The following is an 18815-nucleotide window of genomic DNA, read 5'->3' as shown; positions in this document are numbered from 1 at the left end:
AACTATTTGGAAATGTGATCCTCCAACCATGTCATTGAAGAAACAAGTCTGTTGGTATGAGGTTCTGCTAAAGGTAAAGATGGAGCTTGAACCAAGATATTGTCCAGGTAGGGAAATAATGCAATACCCTGAGATCTGATCAAAGACAATATGAATAACCTTAAAAATATTATTAACAGAAGCTAGCAGCATATATTAGTGGTAAGGCGCAGCACCAAGGCTTACACGTTTCGGCTGTCAAGCCGTAATCATAGCCTATTTGTGCTGTGCTGTTACTCACTTTTTTAAAGAACATACCATTTTGCTATTGGCTGTTGCACATTCGTTAAAACATAATTAACAACGCCTACCACCAGTTAACTCCTTCATGACTCCTTCAAATCCAATTTTTTGGATTTTTACCCTTGACACCAGGGTAACGAAAAGTCTCAACTCCCGTTATGACATGATCAACTATTGGGAATAATGAAAATGTTGCACAATACAACATTAAATGAATATGGACATTTGGATACCCTGGTGAAAAAGACCCTTGTGGTATATTTAAAGTTTACATCTATTTCCACTCAAAATTAGAATAACAAGGTTAGAGTTATACAATTACTTTGTCTTACAGTCACTCCATCCCTATTATTAAACATGTATGGCGTTTGATAGAATCATATGCAATCTTTGTGGCTGTTCTGTCCTTACAGAAATTCACTGTTAAATATTAAAGTACAATTAATTAGGGCAGTAATATGTCACTCATGTAATATTGTCATGTATATATAGGGATACTATTGTTGAGCATTATAATGTATAATTTTCGAAATAGGCTCCAATTAGTTCTATGGGATATTGTTTTGTTTTCCCAATAGACAACAAATGGAGGATTAGTCTATAGTAAAATATTGTAATATATATAATTCTTTCTAAGTACCAACCACTATTTTTGCCCTATCACATTGAATAGCCAGTTGTTCTTCAAAGAATAATTCCTTTGTCTAATTTTCTGTTCTGTGTGGCTTGGTCATGAAGGAGTTAACTGGTGGTAGGCGTTGTTAATTATGTTTTAATGAATGTGCAACAGCCAATAGCAAAATGGTATGTTCTTTAAAAAAGTGAGTAACAGCACAGCACAAATAGGCTATGATTACGGCTTGACAGCCGAAACGCGTAAGCCTTGGTGCTGCGCCTTACCACTAATATATGCTGCTAGCTTCCGTTAATAATATTTTTAAGATTTTTCAATAAATGTGAACTTTTAATTATTCTATACAGAGTTTACCACATTGTTTTTCTTACTTCATCACTAATCCAGAAGGGTTGCTCCGAAGTTGCAGGACTGATATCCAATCCTATTGCTCTCCCTTGTTTACTCCTCCCCCAACGTTCACGTCATTCGAAGTGTGCTGTGGACGGGAGCCGCCATGGTTGCTGCATTTGGCTGAAGCGGAACGTTAGTTTGCAGATTGCATCCCTTGGATATTATGGGACTGCTCTGAGCCTTGTAAAGTCTAGCACGGAACGGACACACCAGTACACAGGAGGGTAAGCCTACAACCTTGGGTCTGTTTTTTGGCTAGTAACCTACACATAGTAATGCTACAAGGAGAGTAGAGTATAAACAGAGCATAGGGCGAAAGTATTCTAAATATCTACCGTAAATGGTATTGACGACTTGGAACTAACACACACCCATCCATATTTATATATCAAAGACAATAGGGCACTCAGAACTTTTGTGAATATTCTTGCAGCTGTAGTCAGACCAAATGGTAGAGCAACATACTGAAAATGTTTGTCTAGAAGGGCAAACCTCAGAAACTGGTAATCGTCTCTGTGTATTGGAACATGAAGATAAGCATTCTTTAAATCTATTGTGGACATAAACTAACCTTGCTGAACAAAAAGCATTATAGTCCAAATATTTTCCATTTTGAAAGAAGGAATTCTTAAAAACTTGTTCAGAGCTTTCAGATCCAGGACTGGTCTAAAAAAGTGCCTTCTTTTTTTTGGACAATGAAGAGATTTGAATAAAATCCCATCCCGTGTTCCTGCAAAGGAACTGGTACAATCACTCCCATAGTTTCCAGATCTGAAACAGACTTGGAACATTACAGAAAAAAAAAACCTTCCTTTGGGAGGCCTTGTTCTTAAACCTATCTGATAACACTGGGAAACTATATTCAAAATCCAGGGATCTGGAACAGACTGAAACCAAGTCTCCTAAACAGGTATAACCTGCCCCTTACAAGAACCTCTGGATCAGGAGCCACATCTTCATGCACATTTGGAAGTAGGGATAGATTTATTAGCCTGCTTTGACTTTGACAGTTAGCACCAGGCCTCCATACTTTGACAGTTAGCACCAGGCCTCCATACTTTTACAGTTAGCACCAGGCCTCCATACTGGGCCAGAGCAGCCTTGCTACTGAGCAGGAGGATGATATCTTCCTTATTCTGACAAAAAGAATGAAAATGATTGGAAGCATTAAATTTTCCCATTAGACTTCTTGTCTTGAGTAAGAAAAGCCCCTTTACATCCAGTAAAAGTAGATATTATAGAATCTAAATGAGAACCAAACAAGCAATTTCTTTCCCTGAAAAGATAGGGACAATAGTTTGTATTTGACACCATCAACAGACCAGGATTTAAGCCATAATGCTCTCCTAGCAAGGACTGCCAAATACAATACTTTTGATACTGATATTCATAATATCAGACACAGCATCACAAATAAAAGAATTGGCATTTTTGAGTAAATGATTCTCACAAGCAGAGTCATTAGAACACTGTTCTAAAAAACTAGATAACCAGGAAGATGAAGCAGCAGCCACATTAACAATAGAAATTGCCGGCCTAAGTAAATACCCTGCTTGTAAAAAGTTCTTTCAATAAAAAGGACATTCATTTTATATCCAAAGGTTCTTTAAAAGAAGTACTGTCTTCCAAAGGGAAAGTAGTATGCTTAGCCAGAGTGGAAATAGCCCCATCAACTTTAGGAACAGTTTCCCACAATTCAACATTAGCAGCAGGTAAAGGATAAAACATTTTAAACCTTGCAGAAGGATTAAATAAATTACTTTGCTTAGACCATTCCCCAGAAATCATATCAGAGACAGCATAAGTAATAGGAAATACCTGAGGGAGTTTAACAACAGTCTTAAAAACTAAATGTATGCTTCTTCATTCATTACTGTTGGGAAATACCACACCTGGCAACCAGGAGGAGGCAAAGACACCCCAGCCAAAGCTTATAAATATCCCTCTCACTTCCCCTAATCCCCAGTAATTTAGCCGAGGAATAAGAAAAAAGCAGGAGAAACACTAGGGGTTATAGAGGTGCCAGAAGATAAAACCGCTGCCACAAAAAAAACAGGGCGGGTCGTGGACTCTCCCTGACAGAAAAAAAAGAATTTATCAGGTAAGCATAAATTTTGTTTTCTTTCCAAAAGGCAGGAAGAGTCCACAACTTCATTCATTACTGTTTGGAAACCAATACTCAACCTAGAGATGACACATAATGAACAGGGAGGGAGAAAAAGGCAGGCAAACTTAATCTGAAGGCACCACTGCTTGAAGCACCTTTCTCCCAAAAGAAGCCTCATCTGAGGCAAAAACATAAAATTTTGAAAATTTTGAAAAAGTATGCAAAAAAGACCAAGTGGCCACCTTGCAAATTTGATCCATAGAAGCACCATTCTTAAAAGTCCAAGAAGAGGACACTGTCCGGGTAGAATGAAACTCAATCCTCTCAGGAGGAGGCTGGCCAGCTGTCTCATAAGCCAAACAAATGATACTCCGCAAAAAGAAAGAGTAGTAGCAGTGGCCTTCTGACCCTGCGCTTACCCGTGAATAAGGTAAATGACGAAGATAGTCTAAAATCCTTGGTAGCATGAAGATAAAACTTCAAAGCATGCACAACATCCAGATTATGCAACAAGCGTTCCTTCTGAGAGGAAGGATTAGGACACAGGGAAGGAACAACAATTTCCTGATTGATATTGCAGTCCTTATCCGCATGAAAAACCAGATAAGAAAAAATGAAATTAAATGATTACAAGGCTAATCCTCAGAATCCTTAGAATCTTTAACCTTTAAAGTAAGTAAAACCTCTTTCAAAAAAGAACGAATATGCTCAATTTAGGCAGAATAAGGTTCAACATCAGAAAAAGACTCCTCATCAACAGAGGAAACTTCACCTTCTGAAGGCACAACAGTATCCCTGACTTCAGGAGACATAGTACTAGTAGAAGATAAAATCAGAACTGACCTTTTACGCTTACTTGAAGGCTGGAGAGCAGCCATCTTCACACTGGGTGAAATGTCAGTAACCTTCTCCTGTAATGGACTAACAGAAGGAGCAGTAATACCCATTAAAACTTAAATTATGCTTACCTGATCATTTTCTTTTCTTCAGATGGAAAGAGTCAACAGCTGCATTCATTACTTTTGGGAATTCAGAACCTGGTCACCAGGAGGCGGCAAAGACACCCCAGCCAAAGGCTTAAATACCTCTCCCCCTTCCTCCATCCCCCAGTCATTCTGCCGAGGAACAAGGGACAGTAGAAGAAATATCAGGGTGAAAATATGCCAGAACAAAAATAACAGACGCCCCACAGAAAAAAATACGGATGGGGAGCTGTGGACTCTTTCCATCAGGTAAGCATAATTTAAGTTTTTCTTCATAAATGAAGAGAGTCCACAGCTGCATTCATTACTTTTGGAAAAACAATACCCAAGCTATAGAGGACACTGAATGCTAAAACGGGTGGGTACAAGAGGCGGCCTATTCTGAGGGCACCAGGCCTGCAAACCCCAACTTTATTTTAAAATGTAAGGGTGGATTCAGCGCTGGAGCTAAATATGTATGGTTATATGCTTACAAATAAGAGTGAGTAAAATTCCTAAAAATATTTTACTAAGAGGAACAAAAATGAAAATAACTTATTTGTGCTAGTGAAAACACACAGTTACACAGCTACAGCATATATCCACCAGTTAAAATAATGTGCAATTTTTTTATGAAAAATAAAATAGAATGGAACTATGGAAACATATAATACCAATAAGACATATAAAATGAAACACTAGATATAAAAAGCACAATGTGATAGTTTAATGTAGCTGAAAAGAGCTATAAGAAGTTTATCATATGATTTAATATACCAAATAGATTAATGCAGCAGATGGTACAAATACAATTCATAAAATTATTTCATAAAATTATTTCATAAAACCTAAAGCATAAAACATAAAATATAAAATATGAGATCAATATAAAGAAAAGAGATCTATAATAGTGAAAAGGAAAAAGGAAACTCACTGTGTGCAAAGAAAACCAAAACCAAGATGATAAGAACGATTTCAAAGAAATAAACACATAGGTAAATTAAAATAAAATGACACTATAAATAAAGCATAACAACACAAAATAATACACACAAAGCACATGTAATAGATTCAATATGAATATAAAGCACAGAAATACATTAAAACAATGAGAGTACAGAGTCTTGATACATGGGAGCTACGATGTGATAGGATATATTATTTCTCTCTTTCAAGGTAGAATTGCTTCGGAAGTAAGCAAAGTGCTGTAAAGATGTTACATGCACAGAGCGGCTTGAATGTTGTATGCACAGAAGTCCTCTATAATAAGTAAAGAGAAAAAACTTCTCTCAAAATGGTGTAAAAGAATTCAAATACAGAGTTTATCCGAACTTACAGTGTAAAACTCTGCTGTCCGCTCCCACTGAAGTCCAGGATAATTGAGCTGTTTCAGCCGTTTCGGCTTCCACTTGTAGGAGCCGGTATTGAAGTCTCGTGTATGTAAAAGTTCAGGCTACGGTGGCCTGCATCCACCAGAAACAGAAATCCGAGAACCGGGCCAAGCTGACAGAGACCCAACCAGTCTCATAGAAACAAGGGGAGGCTAGCTCAGACCCTGATTGTACAGAAACCACGGGCTAAGACTGGGAGTCTGAGAACAGAGAATAGAATCTTCCCCTAAACACAGTGCAACCGCACTCTAGAAGACAACTAAAGACGAAAGTCCCAAAAGTCGCCAAAAGGTAGCTCAGAATATCTAAATATTCAGAAACCGAACCTCGTACAACACCTGAAGACAACATACTGCATGTAAAGAGCAGCTGAGAATAGGTTCCAAACCACTAACCTTCAGTCTGCTAAACATCCACTAACCAGTGGACAACGTTGCAGGCTATCCAAGAGCCGCCAGTCCTTCTCACAAATCTTGAACGTGGAGAATAAGCAGAACCCTCAAGGAGACTTACCGTACCTCGATGACCCGAGGACAAATTAGCAGAGCAACAGATCTCAGATCCTGCTCCAAACACCAGACCAGCCCAAGTGACAGGCATGTCTGATAGATGGGGAATAGAAAGACCCCCCACAAGTCCCCAGGGAATGGAAGAATGGGGGGAACTCACCCCACCCCAACAGAGCTCGGGTGCTAACCCAATCTGATCCATCAAAATAAAGGTACTCCCAAGGAGAACCCCCTAGGACTTGGTACAGAGAAAAGTGCAAATAGATCCTTAGGAAGACCTGGTACAACTCTCTTAGACAGTCTCTACATGGAGATTTCAATTTCCAACAGTTGGAACAGAGCAAACCACAGAGCAGCAGACTGCTGCCCCTAACAGAAATAAAGCCACTTTTTCCAACCTCCTGCACACAGGACAGGACGACCACCCCCCAGAGAGAGAGGAAATCCCACCTCTTAAGGAAGACAAACCACCCCCTCAAAGGGGAGGGCACAGAAATGGAAACAGTGCACATGCCCACAAGACATGAAAAGCCATAGTCTGATCAAATCAAGAACCGAATGAAAAATCATCCAGACACCACTGTTGATCCAACAGAGGAAAAAAACTCCCCATGAAAAGGAGCACACTCCATCCGAAGGATAAGACAGGCCTTAAAGTTTATACTCAGTACCCAAAGGTGGATTATAACCCTGACCTTCCTGCTAGCAAGCCCTATGAGCTAGCAACTATGTTAACATAGGCTCCCTGAAAAAAACGGGTCGTCCCGAACCAGTCCGCAGGATCGTAAGTCTCCAGGCATCCAAAAAGGATCCAAGACAAGAACCATGGACCCGGGACCCAGAATCGTCTTAAAACGAACGACGCCCTCAGGGAACACAAAATACCCAGTCTGAAGAAATCAGACCTCACAGGGGATGATAACCGGGCTACCCAGGAGAACAGGAACAGGACTCACTCGTAAATCCGAGCCAAAAGTGGAAAAAAAACACCCCCAGCAGGAGGACAACTCCCCCCCAACAAGGTGCAAGGCTGCGACAATATCACACAAGTACTCTAGAGCCCAAAGGCACCATTCAGGGCTAAGGGAAACGATAACGAGATCAGTGTCACCCGAATGAGAGGGAGTAAAAAGGCTAGTCTCCATAATCTTTTCAGATTACCTTTCCAGAGGACCGCACCCAAGGAAGAAGAATGCAGAGCATCCCGAATCCCGATAGAAAAATCCCCAAAGCAAAAGCTTGGAAAAAAGGAGACAACACAGCCTATCGTCCCTGATATGGAGACGACTAACTCCCGGAAGTAGAAAAAAGCTGCACGGCCCTCAACTTACTAAATTAAACGACCAAAGCCACCAGAAGAAACCGGACAAAGTCCAGAAGGTCTCGACCCTAAGGAAGAGAACCTCAAAAGGAACAAGTCCTAAAAGGACAATTCCAAAAAGACCTTGAAAAGGCAAGACCGCTAGGAACCGGGGGCATGAAGGAGCTAAATCCTCCAAAACTCTAACCCACCACGGGAAGGAAACACTCTAAATCCCCAAAAAATCATAATCAATTGAGTATGTTGCAGCAGATCTTAACGGAGTCCCAGTTGACCAGATTGAAAAGGCTAATGAGGACTGAACCCAATCCCCCATGCCCCTAGACAAACCACGGACCAAGTCCTCTCAGATTGCTAGTTGAAACTTGTAAAATAAAAACAAGGACAACTACACAAATAATAATGTGAAGCACTCGGCGCCCTAACCGGACCAGCCAGGCAGAACAGGCGCAAGGTGTCTGAAATAGGCCTCAAAAACAGAAGGATTTGTACCCAGTCAGGACCATCCTGAAACCAAGGGCACCCAGCACTGTCAAGGCCACATAGAGTCACCCCCTGAGAGGGAGAGATTAACATCAGACAAACATAGGACTAAACACGTCCTTACTCTTGAACAAACTTCCGTTGAAGTAAATAGTGCGACCAAGATCAGGAGTATCGATTCCAGAGAAGAAAGTTCCCGAAGGAAATATATAACAAACATGAGCTGTAAATCAAATAAAATCCATCCTACCGGATTAAAATAAAGAAAAGGCAACCCGTAGGTTATCTCCCGGGAATAAACGGACACACCCGCAGGACCAGCCCAACAGGGATCCTACTCTTCCAAGCTCAGAACTGGAAAAGGATACTCAAATAACGATTATAAGAAGATTACTTCATCCCCTTATGTCTAAACATGCAAGCCATTCGAAGAGGAAGACTAAGAAGTCCCAGACACAGAACACAACCCAGAAGGTTGACCCCCTGAAGCCTCAGGGATAGTCGTTCTCCCAGATAGCTGAGCAGGCCATCCCATGCCTGAAGAGCCCCGGTCAACGGAACACGTACAATATCGTTATCAAACTTCTGGTAGCTGCAGATGTGCCAACGCCATAATAATGGACATGCGAAAATGTACCATAACCTCTGGGGGGGGAACAAGCCACCTTCCAGAGAAGGATAAGCAAAATCTGGGTTACCTGCATGTGTAATAAGAGTTGGTGGTAGGGAACTCGCCACTCAGGGAATGGGACCCCCAGAGATGAATGGCTCAGCAGCTCCTTGATTCCCAGATCCCGAGGAATTGAGCACTCTAAAACGGCATTCTGAACATAACTGAAGGGCATGTATCACCCGTGCCAATTCGTATTCCTCACGAGAAATAGACTGAGTCAGAGACGTTATCAGAATCCTCCATAACTGGGATATTGAATACAAAAAACAGACCAAATAAGAAAGCAAATGGCACCTGACACCCAGAATGGCTGGTGTACTCACCACTTCCTAGGACCCAGACACCAGCGGACCAGAAATTTTCCGCCGCCACACGGTCAGGAATACAGAAATGGAGAGTCAAAATGTGACCACACCCGGTCACCAGGTGCAACGTGCGGCCCAGAAAAGGCGCCCTCAACCGTAAAGGCTGCGTCACCTCCAAAGGTCGTTATGTTCCTAGCCAAGAGCCTAAGTAACACTACACATAAGCAGGTTCAATAACCCCCCACAGGAGATATTAACCCTTTATTCCAAGATACAGGAGGAGCCTCACTGAGACCCTGAGTTACAGTTAGTCCTGCAAGGTGGTAGCCTCTCGGAAAAACATTTGTAATACAAGGCAATCATAATGAAAGAAAATAAAACAATCTTACCATAATCTATGCCGTGGAATAGGAACACGGCCCTTCAAGTGTGACAGATAGTATCGTTGTCTCTGCCATGGACTTGAGAGAAGAAAGCAGGCAGCAAAACTCGTCAATGCTGATTGCTTGTGGAGCTGTTAATATGAGTCGATATGGTTTCGCAGAAAGATTCTCCCTGCATCTCCGGACTCTAACTTTTATCCATGCTCTCACTGAGAGGCTGACAGGACTACTTTAACTCCAGTCCCATGCCCAAGAGTACTGCTGAAAAACTTATGAAACTTCTCTGCCAACCTCCTGGGACGAAAGGCAAAGAATGACTGGGGGATGGAGGAAGTGGGAGAGGTATTTAAGCCTTTGGCTGGGGTGTCTTTGCCTCCTCCTGGTGGCCAGGTTCTAAATTCCCAAAAGTAATGAATGCAGCTGTGGACTCTTTCCATTTATGAAGAAAAGCAGCATTAGGTTGGTCTGAATGCCTTAACATTTTTTAAACACAAGTCACATAAATAAGCTGGAGGAGAGACCTCAGCTCCTTTACAATAAAACACACTTAATTTTTAGTAGCAAGGTGTTTAGGAGAGACTACTTTAAAAGGTAAAATGTAGGGAAAAAAACAGATAGTTACATTATAGCATTGACAAAGCAAAGCAATAAACACTATAACCCCCTTTAAAAGCTTTTGAGGAATGTTAACTTACCCCCTCTTAAAGTAGCTTTTAAAAAACTTACAGGTACAATGGACGCTAAGCTGAACTGCAAAATAAAGCAGGATATATATAAATTTCACACCCAAAGCCTAGATAACGCTCAGCAATATGAAATAATGTGCAAAATGTTTTTTTACTGTTATAAAGGAATTTAACCAAATGGCTTTAGTTGGCATTATTTTTGAATTTCTAGAATCCTGCAATTTTTGCAGGTAGGATTAGATGAGATTTGCCTCAAGCTCTTTAAAAGGGTCAAATTTCAGCTCTGTCAGTTCTGTTTCACAGAAAAATTACAAAACTTCGGGACATTCAGAATTTTGTTTAGGCCTTGGTTAGGATATATATCTTGTCATTAAACCAATTTTTCCCCCATGGAATCTAAAATTTGGTTCTTATGGATTTCTGCAAGTCTCTCCTTTAGAACCAATTCATACTTTAGACATCAAGCATTTTTCTTGGAAAGTCTTGTTCCTTTTAGCAATTTCATGAGCAAGAAGGGTTTCTGAGTTATCTGCTTCTGTGACCCACCTTTTCTTATTTATCACAAAAATAAAGCTGTTTAAAAAAAAAAAAATTTGATTTCTTACATAAGGTTGTCCCTTCTCTTTGTTCTTATCCACAAATTTCAAAGGAAAGGCCCCGTCATAATTTAAATGTAGTAAGAGACTTTGAAATCTTCTGTAGCCTGAAGATACAATTCTAACAATCTTCTAATATTTTCATTCATTTTTCAGGACCTCTTAAATGTCAAAAATATTTGGCTGTTGCCTCTTGGTTAAAGTCCCTGATTCAAAAAGCTTACTTGGAGGCAGGGTGCAAAGCCATTAGGGAATATTAAAAAACAAAATGATATTAACAAAACTCATAGAAAGTCTGGCACTCTCTCTTACAAGCACACAGCTAGATTAAAACCAAAATTGAAGAGTTAGTTGCATCATTTGGCCAAATGGTTATAGGCCCAGGATCAAGTAACGGTCTGTTCCTCTATGGGTCCCTAACCCACAGCCAGACAATGCATGCCTTTAACCAAAACACACAGATACAAACAAGGGTGACACAAACCCTTTATAATTTCCCTAGACAAATACAAAACACAGAAATGGACTGCACTCTCAAACCGGACTGAATACACATCCTATGACCTTACAAAAATCACAACCCTGGTTGCTCACTAGGCTTGGCTGGGGTTAACTGCCTGAGTCCCTGAAAGCTGTTCAGTTGTTTGAGTGCTAGTGAGCACCCAGGGCTGTAAATTTAGCAAGGTCTGCGTCACCCTGTATATACTATACATACACACATTTTACTTATTTAGAAATGGATTTGTTTCCATTTAAAAAAATAATGCTGGAAAACATTACTTAAACAAACAAGATAAGATATGAGATATTTAAAAGCTATATGTGGTGTAAATCAGAACATTAGAAAATTATTTGGGATTAGTCATTTTCTGTCTTTATTTCTCAATATAAATGAGATGTCTTGAATATATTTATGTGCTTTAAAGATAAATTATCATTTTTACTACATCGGTCTTTTAGAGTCTTCATTTAGTGTAGCATGAGGACACACACTGTGCATCCTTGGCATTAGTACTAAAACATTGTTCATGGAAAAAGAATGTGTTGTCCTTATGTAAGTTGATGGGGACTAAGTGAATAGTACTTCCGAACAGGAGATGTGAAAAGTATACACAACCTCCTGCTTTAAAAAAAAATATTGTCTTTAGACGCAGTCTTGTTCAAGTGACTAAATAGCAGGATTATAAACAATGTAAGAAAAATGTTTGCTTTCTGGAAGGAGAATACAGGATGTGATATAATGTACGAAACAAAGTGACATAAGAGGAATTACTTACTCTGCAGTAGAGAAAGCCAGCTCGAAATTCTGTTTGTGGTTTGTTGGCTCTAGAGCGTCATAATCAAAAGCTTCTGGGAAGAATGAGTGGACCAGGGCACAAAAGGCCATCCCATCGTTCCAGCTGGATGAGAAGTTCTGTAGGTCAATGTGCTGAAAACCCAACAACAAAAGTTACTTTAAAGCAATATACATGAATCCAGCAGTTTACAGGTTGATCAAATTAAAACATACACCCCAGACAAGGCTGCAATGCATCAAGAAGGCAAAGGGTTAAAAAAAGCACTGGTTAATAATATTAACAAAGCTGCAGCTGTTACATTCTTACAACCTACAGTGAAGCTTGCTACAGAGATCGCCAGTGTACAGTAGTATAATGTGAAACACTATCCCTTACCAGCTGGTGCCAACCACTTTATTCTAACGTAACCATTTTTTTATGGACCCAAATTCTATTTTAAAAAATTAAGAGATTGTATAAAAAAAACAGAATTTATGCTTACCTGATAAATTTCTCTCCCCTACGGTGTGTCCGGTCCACGGCTTCATCCTTACTTGTGGGAATATTCTCTTCCCCAACAGGAAATGGCAAAGAGAGCACAGCAAAAGCTGCCCATATAGCCCCCCCTCTGGCTCCGACCCCCAGTCATTCGACCGACGGTTAGGAGAAAAAGGAGAAACCATAGGGTGCCGTGGTGACTGTAGTGTATAGAAAGAAAAAAATTTGAAACCTGACTAAAAAGCCATAAAAAGCCAGGGCGGGCCGTGGACCGGACACACCGTAGGAGAAAGAAATTTATCCGGTAAGAATAAATTCTGTTTTCTACTACATTGGTGTGTCCGGTCCACGGCTTCATCCTTACTTGTGGGAGCCAATACCAAAGCTTTAGGACATGGATGAAGGGAGGGAACAAGTCAGGTTACCTAAACGGAAGGCACCACGGCTTGCAAAACCTTTCTCCCAAAAATAGCCTCCGAAGAAGCATAAGTATCGAATTTGTAAAATTTGGCAAAAGTGTGCAGAGAAGACCAAGTCGCTGCCTTACATATCTGATCAACAGAAGCCTCGTTCTTGAAGGCCCATGTGGAAGCCACAGCTCTAGTAGAGTGAGCTGTAATTCGTTCAGGAGGCTGCCGTCCGGCAGTCTCATAAGCCAATCGGATGATGCTTTTCAGCCAAAAAGAAAGAGAGGTAGCAGTAGCTTTCTGTCCTCTCCTCTTACCAGAATAAACGACAAACAAAGATGAAGTCTGTCTGAAATCCTTTGTTGCATCTAAATAGAATTTTAAAGCACGGACCACATCTAAATTGTGTAACAAACGTTCCTTCTTCGAAACTGGATTCGGACACAGAGAAGGAACAACTATTTCCTGGTTAATATTCCTGTTGGAAACCACTTTTGGAAGAAAACCAGGTTTGGTACGCAAAACAACCTTATCTGCATGGAATACCAGATAGAGTGGATAACACTGCAAAGCAGACATTTCAGAAACTCTTCTATCAGAAGAAATAGCAACCAAAAACAGAACTTTCCAAGATAGTAACTTAATATCTATGGAATGTAAAGGTTCAAACGGAACCCCTTGAAGAACTAAATTTAGACTCCATGGAGGAGTCATGGGTCTGTAAACAGGCTTGATTCTGACTAAGGCCTGTACAAAAGCTTGTACATCTGGCACTGCTGCCAGGCGTTTGTGTAACAAAACAGACAAAGCAGATATCTGTCCTTTTAGAGAACTCGCTGACAACCCTTTATCCAAACCCTCTTGGAGAAAGGAAAGAATCTTAGGAATTTTAATTTTACTCCAAGAGAATCCCTTGGATTCACACCAACAGATATATGTTTTCCATATTTTATGGTAAATTTTCCTAGTCACAGGTTTTCTGGCTTGGACCAGAGTATCTATAACTGAATCTGAAAACCCACGCTTAGATAAAATCAAGCGTTCAATTTCCAAGCAGTCAGCTGCAGAGAGACTAGATTTGGATGTTCGAATGGACCTTGTACTAGAAGATCCTGTCTCAAAGGTAGCTTCCATGGTGGAGCTGATGACATATTCACCAGGTCTGCATACAAAGTCCTGCGTGGCCACGCAGGAGCTATCACAATCACAGAGGCCTTCTCCTGTTTGATCCTGGCTACGAGCCTGGGAAGGAGAGGAAACGGTGGAAACACATAAGCTAGGTTGAACGACCAAGGCGCCACTAATGCATCCACCAGTGTTGCCTTGGGATCCCTGGATCTGGACCCGTAGCGAGGAACCTTGAAGTTCTGACGAGACGCCATCAGATCCATGTCTGGAATGCCCCATAATTGAGTTAACTGGGCAAAGACCTCCGGGTGGAGTTCCCACTCCCCCGGATGGAAAGTCTGACGACTCAAATAATCCGCCTCCCAGTTGTCTATTCCTAGGATGTGAATTGCAGATAGATGGCAGGAGTGATCCTCCGCCCATTTGATGATCTTGGATACCTCTCTCATCGCCAAGGAACTCTTTGTTCCTCCCTGATGATTGATGTAAGCTACAGTCATCATGTTGTCCGACTGAAATCTTATGAATCCGGCCTTCGCTAGTTGAGGCCAAGCCCGGAGCGCATTGAATATCGCTCTCAGTTCCAGGATGTTTATCGGGAGAAGAGACTCTTCCCGAGACCATAGACCCTGAGCTTTCAGGGAGTCCCAGACCACGCCCCAGCCTAATAGACTGGCGTCGGTCGTGACAATGACCCACTCTGGTCTGCGGAAACTCATTCCCTGAGACAGGTGATCCTGAGTCAACCACCAACGGAGTGAGTCTCTGGTTAACTGGTCTACTTGAATCTGGGGAGACAAGTCTGCATAATCCCCATTCCACTGTCTGAGCATGCACAGTTGCAATGGTCTTAGATGAATTCGAGCAAAAGGAACCACGTCCATTGCTGCAACCATTAAACCTATTACTTCCATGCACTGAGCTATGGAAGGCTGAGGAATAGACTGAAGAACTTGACAAGCCTTTAGAAGCTTTAATTTTCTGACTTCTGTCAGAAAATCTTCATTTCTACAGAATCTATTATTGTTCCCAGAAAAAGAACTCTTGTAGACGGGGACAGGGAACTCTTTTCCATGTTCACCTTCCACCCGTGAGACCTGAGAAAAGCTAATACAATGTCTGTATGAGCCCTTGATCTGGAAAGGGACGACGCTTGGATTAGGATGTCGTCTAGGTAAGGTGCCACTGCAATGTCCCTCGGTCTTAGAACCGCTAGAAGGGACCCTAGCACCTTTGTGAAAATTCTGGGAGCAGTGGCTAAACCGAACGGAAGAGCCACGAACTGGTAATGTTTGTCCAGAAAGGCGAACCTTAGGAACTGATGATGATCTTTGTGGATAGGAATATGTAGGTACGCATCCTTTAAATCCACGGTAGTCATGTATTGACCCTCCTGGATTGTTGGTAAAATCGTTCCAATGGTTTCCATTTTGAACGATGGAACTCTGAGGAATTTGTTTAGAATTTTTAAATCCAGAATTGGTCTGAAAGTTCCCTCTTTTTTGGGAACTACAAACAGGTTTGAGTAAAACCCCTGACCTTGTTCCACTGTTGGAACTGGGTGTATCACTCCCATCTTTAATAGATCTCCTATGCAATGTAAGAATGCCTGTCTCTTTATCTGGTCTGAAGATAAGCGAGACATGTGGAACCTTCCCCTTGGAGGAAGTTCCTTGAATTCTAGAAGATAACCCTGAGAGACTATTTCTAGTGCCCAGGGATCCTGAACATCTCTTGCCCAAGCCTGAGCAAAGAGAGAAAGTCTGCCCCCTACTAGATCCGGTCCCGGATCGGGGGCTACCCCTTCATGCTGTCTTGTAGCAGCAGCAGGCTTCTTGGCCTGTTTACCCTTGTTCCAGCCTTGCATTGGTTTCCATGCTGGCTTAGCCTGGGAAGCGTTACCCTCTTGTCTAGAGGCTGCAGAGTTAGGAGACGGTCCCTTCCTGAAGTTGCGAAAGGAACGAAAATTAGATTTGTTCTTAGCCTTGAAAGGCCTATCCTGTGGGAGGGCATGGCCCTTTCCCCCAGTGATGTCTGAAATAATCTCCTTCAATTCTGGCCCAAAAAGGGTCTTACCTTTGAAAGGAATATTAAGCAATTTTGTCTTGGATGACACATCCGCCGACCAAGATTTTAGCCAAAGCGCTCTGCGCACCACAATTGCAAAACCTGAATTTTTTGCCGCTAATTTCGCCAATTGCAAAGCGGCATCTAAAATAAAGGAATTAGCCAACTTTAGTGCGTGAATTCTGTCCATGACTTCCTCATATGGAGTCTCCTTATTGAGCGAATTTTCTAGTTCCTCAAACCAAAAAGACGCCGCCGTGGTGACAGGAATAATGCACGAAATTGGCTGAAGAAGGAAACCTTGCTGAACAAATATCTTTTTAAGCAATCCTTCCAATTTTTTATCCATAGGATCTTTGAAAGCACAACTGTCCTCAATGGGAATAGTCGTGCGCTTGGCCAACGTAGAAACTGCTCCTTCAACCTTAGGGACTGTTTGCCATGCGTCCCTTCTGGGGTCGACAATGGGGAACATTGTCGGGACAAAAGGTATACCTGGCTTTTCCCACTCCTTGTTCACTATGTCCGCCACCCTCTTGGGTATCGGAAAGGCATCAGCGTGCACAGGGACCTCAAGGAATTTGTCCATTTTGCACAATTTCTCTGGAATTACCAAAGAGTCGCAATCGTCAAGAGTAGTTAGCACCTCCTTAAGCAGGGCGCGGAGATGTTCTAACTTAAATTTAAACGTCACAATATCAGGTTCTGCCTGCTGAGAAACTTTTCCTGAATCAGAAATTTCTCCCTCAGACAGCCCCTCCCTCACTGCCAATTCAGACTGGTGTGAGGGTATTAAAGATAAACTATCATCAGCGCCCACTTGCTCATCCTCTGTATTCAAAACTGAGCAATCACGCTTTCTGGGAAGTGTTGGCAGTTTGGATAAAAGATTTGCTATAGAATTATCCATTACTGCAGTTAATTGTTGCATAGTAACAAGCATTGGCGCGCTAGATGTACTAGGTGTCGCCTGCGCGGGCATAACTGGTGTTGACACAGAAGGAGAGGATGATGAACTATCCCCACTACCTTCATTTGAAGAATCATCTTGGGCAACCTTATTAAATGTGACATTACTGTCCTTACTTTGTTTGGACGCCATGGCACAATTTTTACATACATTTAAAGGGGGAATCACCTTGGCCTCCATACACACAGAACATAATCTATCTGAAGGTACAGACATGTTAGACAGACTTAGTCAGGCTATTAATGCAAAAAAAACGTTTTTAAACAAAACCGTTACTGTCTCTTTAAATAATAAACAGCGTACACTTTATTTCAGAATGTTTGAAAAACTATGAAGGAATTATCCGATCTTTACGAAATTTGCACCCTAGTGTCTTAATGCTTTGAAAGTATTGCACACCAAATTTCAAACCGGAGCTAATTGTTCAATTTAGCAGTTTAAACCCACTAAGTCCCTGCCACAGACTTTTGCTGCGGCTTTACCTTCCTTGGGGGTTATTCACCACATAAATAAGCCTCTTAGAATCGTTTTTGTGGCCACAGGACCCTCTCACATGAAGCTGCATGCACTGCTTCCAGAAGTAACTGCGTAATTAAGGCGCGAAAATGAGGCTTCCTCCCTCTGCATACCAGAGTGAAGGGGCCTTCCTGACTAGATTAGGTGTCTAACAAACTGCCAGGCGTAATAAAAAGTTCCCAAAAGTGTTTCCAAGTCTCAAAACACTCCAAAAATCATATAAATATTATATAAATCAATCGATTTAGCCCACAATAGTGTCAACCAGTATATAGCCCATTTATAAGCCTTCATTCTGTTATGAGTCTAAGAAAATGGCTTACCGATCCCAAAAGGGAAATGACAGTCTTCTAGCATTACTATGTCTTGTTAGAAAAGAGACTAGTCATACCTGGAGCAAAAAAGTCTGCAAACTGTTCCCCCCAACTGAAGTTCTCTGGGCTCAACAGTCCTGCGTGGGAACAGCAATGGATTTTAGTTACTGTTGCTAAAATCATACTCTTTTAACAGAACTCTTCATCACTTTCTGTTGTAGAGTAAATAGTACAAACCGGCACAATTTTAAAATAACAAACTCTTGATAGAAGAAATAAAACTACAACTAACACCACATACTCTTTACCATCCCCGTGGAGATGCTACTTGTTCAGAGTGGCAAAGAGAATGACTGGGGGGCGGAGCCAGAGGGGGGGCTATATGGGCAGCTTTTGCTGTGCTCTCTTTGCCATTTCCTGTTGGGGGAAGAGAATATTCCTACAAGTAAGGATGAAGCCGTGGACCGGACACACCAATGTAGGAGAAACACTACATATGAAAAAACTACCTATATGTTTATGGAAAATATTGCAAAATGTTATCTATAAAAAAACACTGTGCACACTTACAGGTAATACTGTGATTACCACTCTCCATACTGTCATGACTGCTGCATTGCTTGTAGCAATAATGTGAGAGATTATCTTTCCTACACTGTGATTTCACTGCCTATAACATCACTCTTAAGAACGTCGCAAGCCTCTGATATGGGCAACAGATGAAGGGCAAAATTGTGATATTTAGAGTTAACCCCTTGACTACTAGAGAGGACCGAAAAGCATTACACACCAACAGGTTACAGCCCTCTCTGTGATGGAGGGTGTAAACTCAATTTTATTTATTAGATAACAAAGTTGCCCATGACAATATTGCACAGACCACATCATGGTCATGGCAACGTCTGTTGAAGCC

The 18815-nt window shown here is 41.4% G+C and overlaps 1 protein-coding gene across 1 annotated transcript in view; it reads right to left on the bottom strand.

The window, feature by feature from the left end:
- Positions 1-18815, bottom strand: part of LOC128653175 (smoothelin-like protein 2) — a 180617-nt gene that overhangs the window by 22238 nt on the left and 139564 nt on the right. Inside the window, exon 8 of the mRNA XM_053706305.1 lies at positions 12003-12154. Within this exon, the coding sequence (XP_053562280.1) occupies positions 12003-12154 (152 nt within the window). The remainder of the gene's footprint in view (positions 1-12002; positions 12155-18815) is intronic.

This window comes from Bombina bombina, chromosome 3 (assembly GCF_027579735.1).
Source record: "Bombina bombina isolate aBomBom1 chromosome 3, aBomBom1.pri, whole genome shotgun sequence".
NCBI classification, from domain to species: domain Eukaryota; kingdom Metazoa; phylum Chordata; class Amphibia; order Anura; family Bombinatoridae; genus Bombina; species Bombina bombina.
Note: the sequence above shows the minus strand (reverse complement) of the source record. Positions and strands in the feature narration are given on the sequence as shown.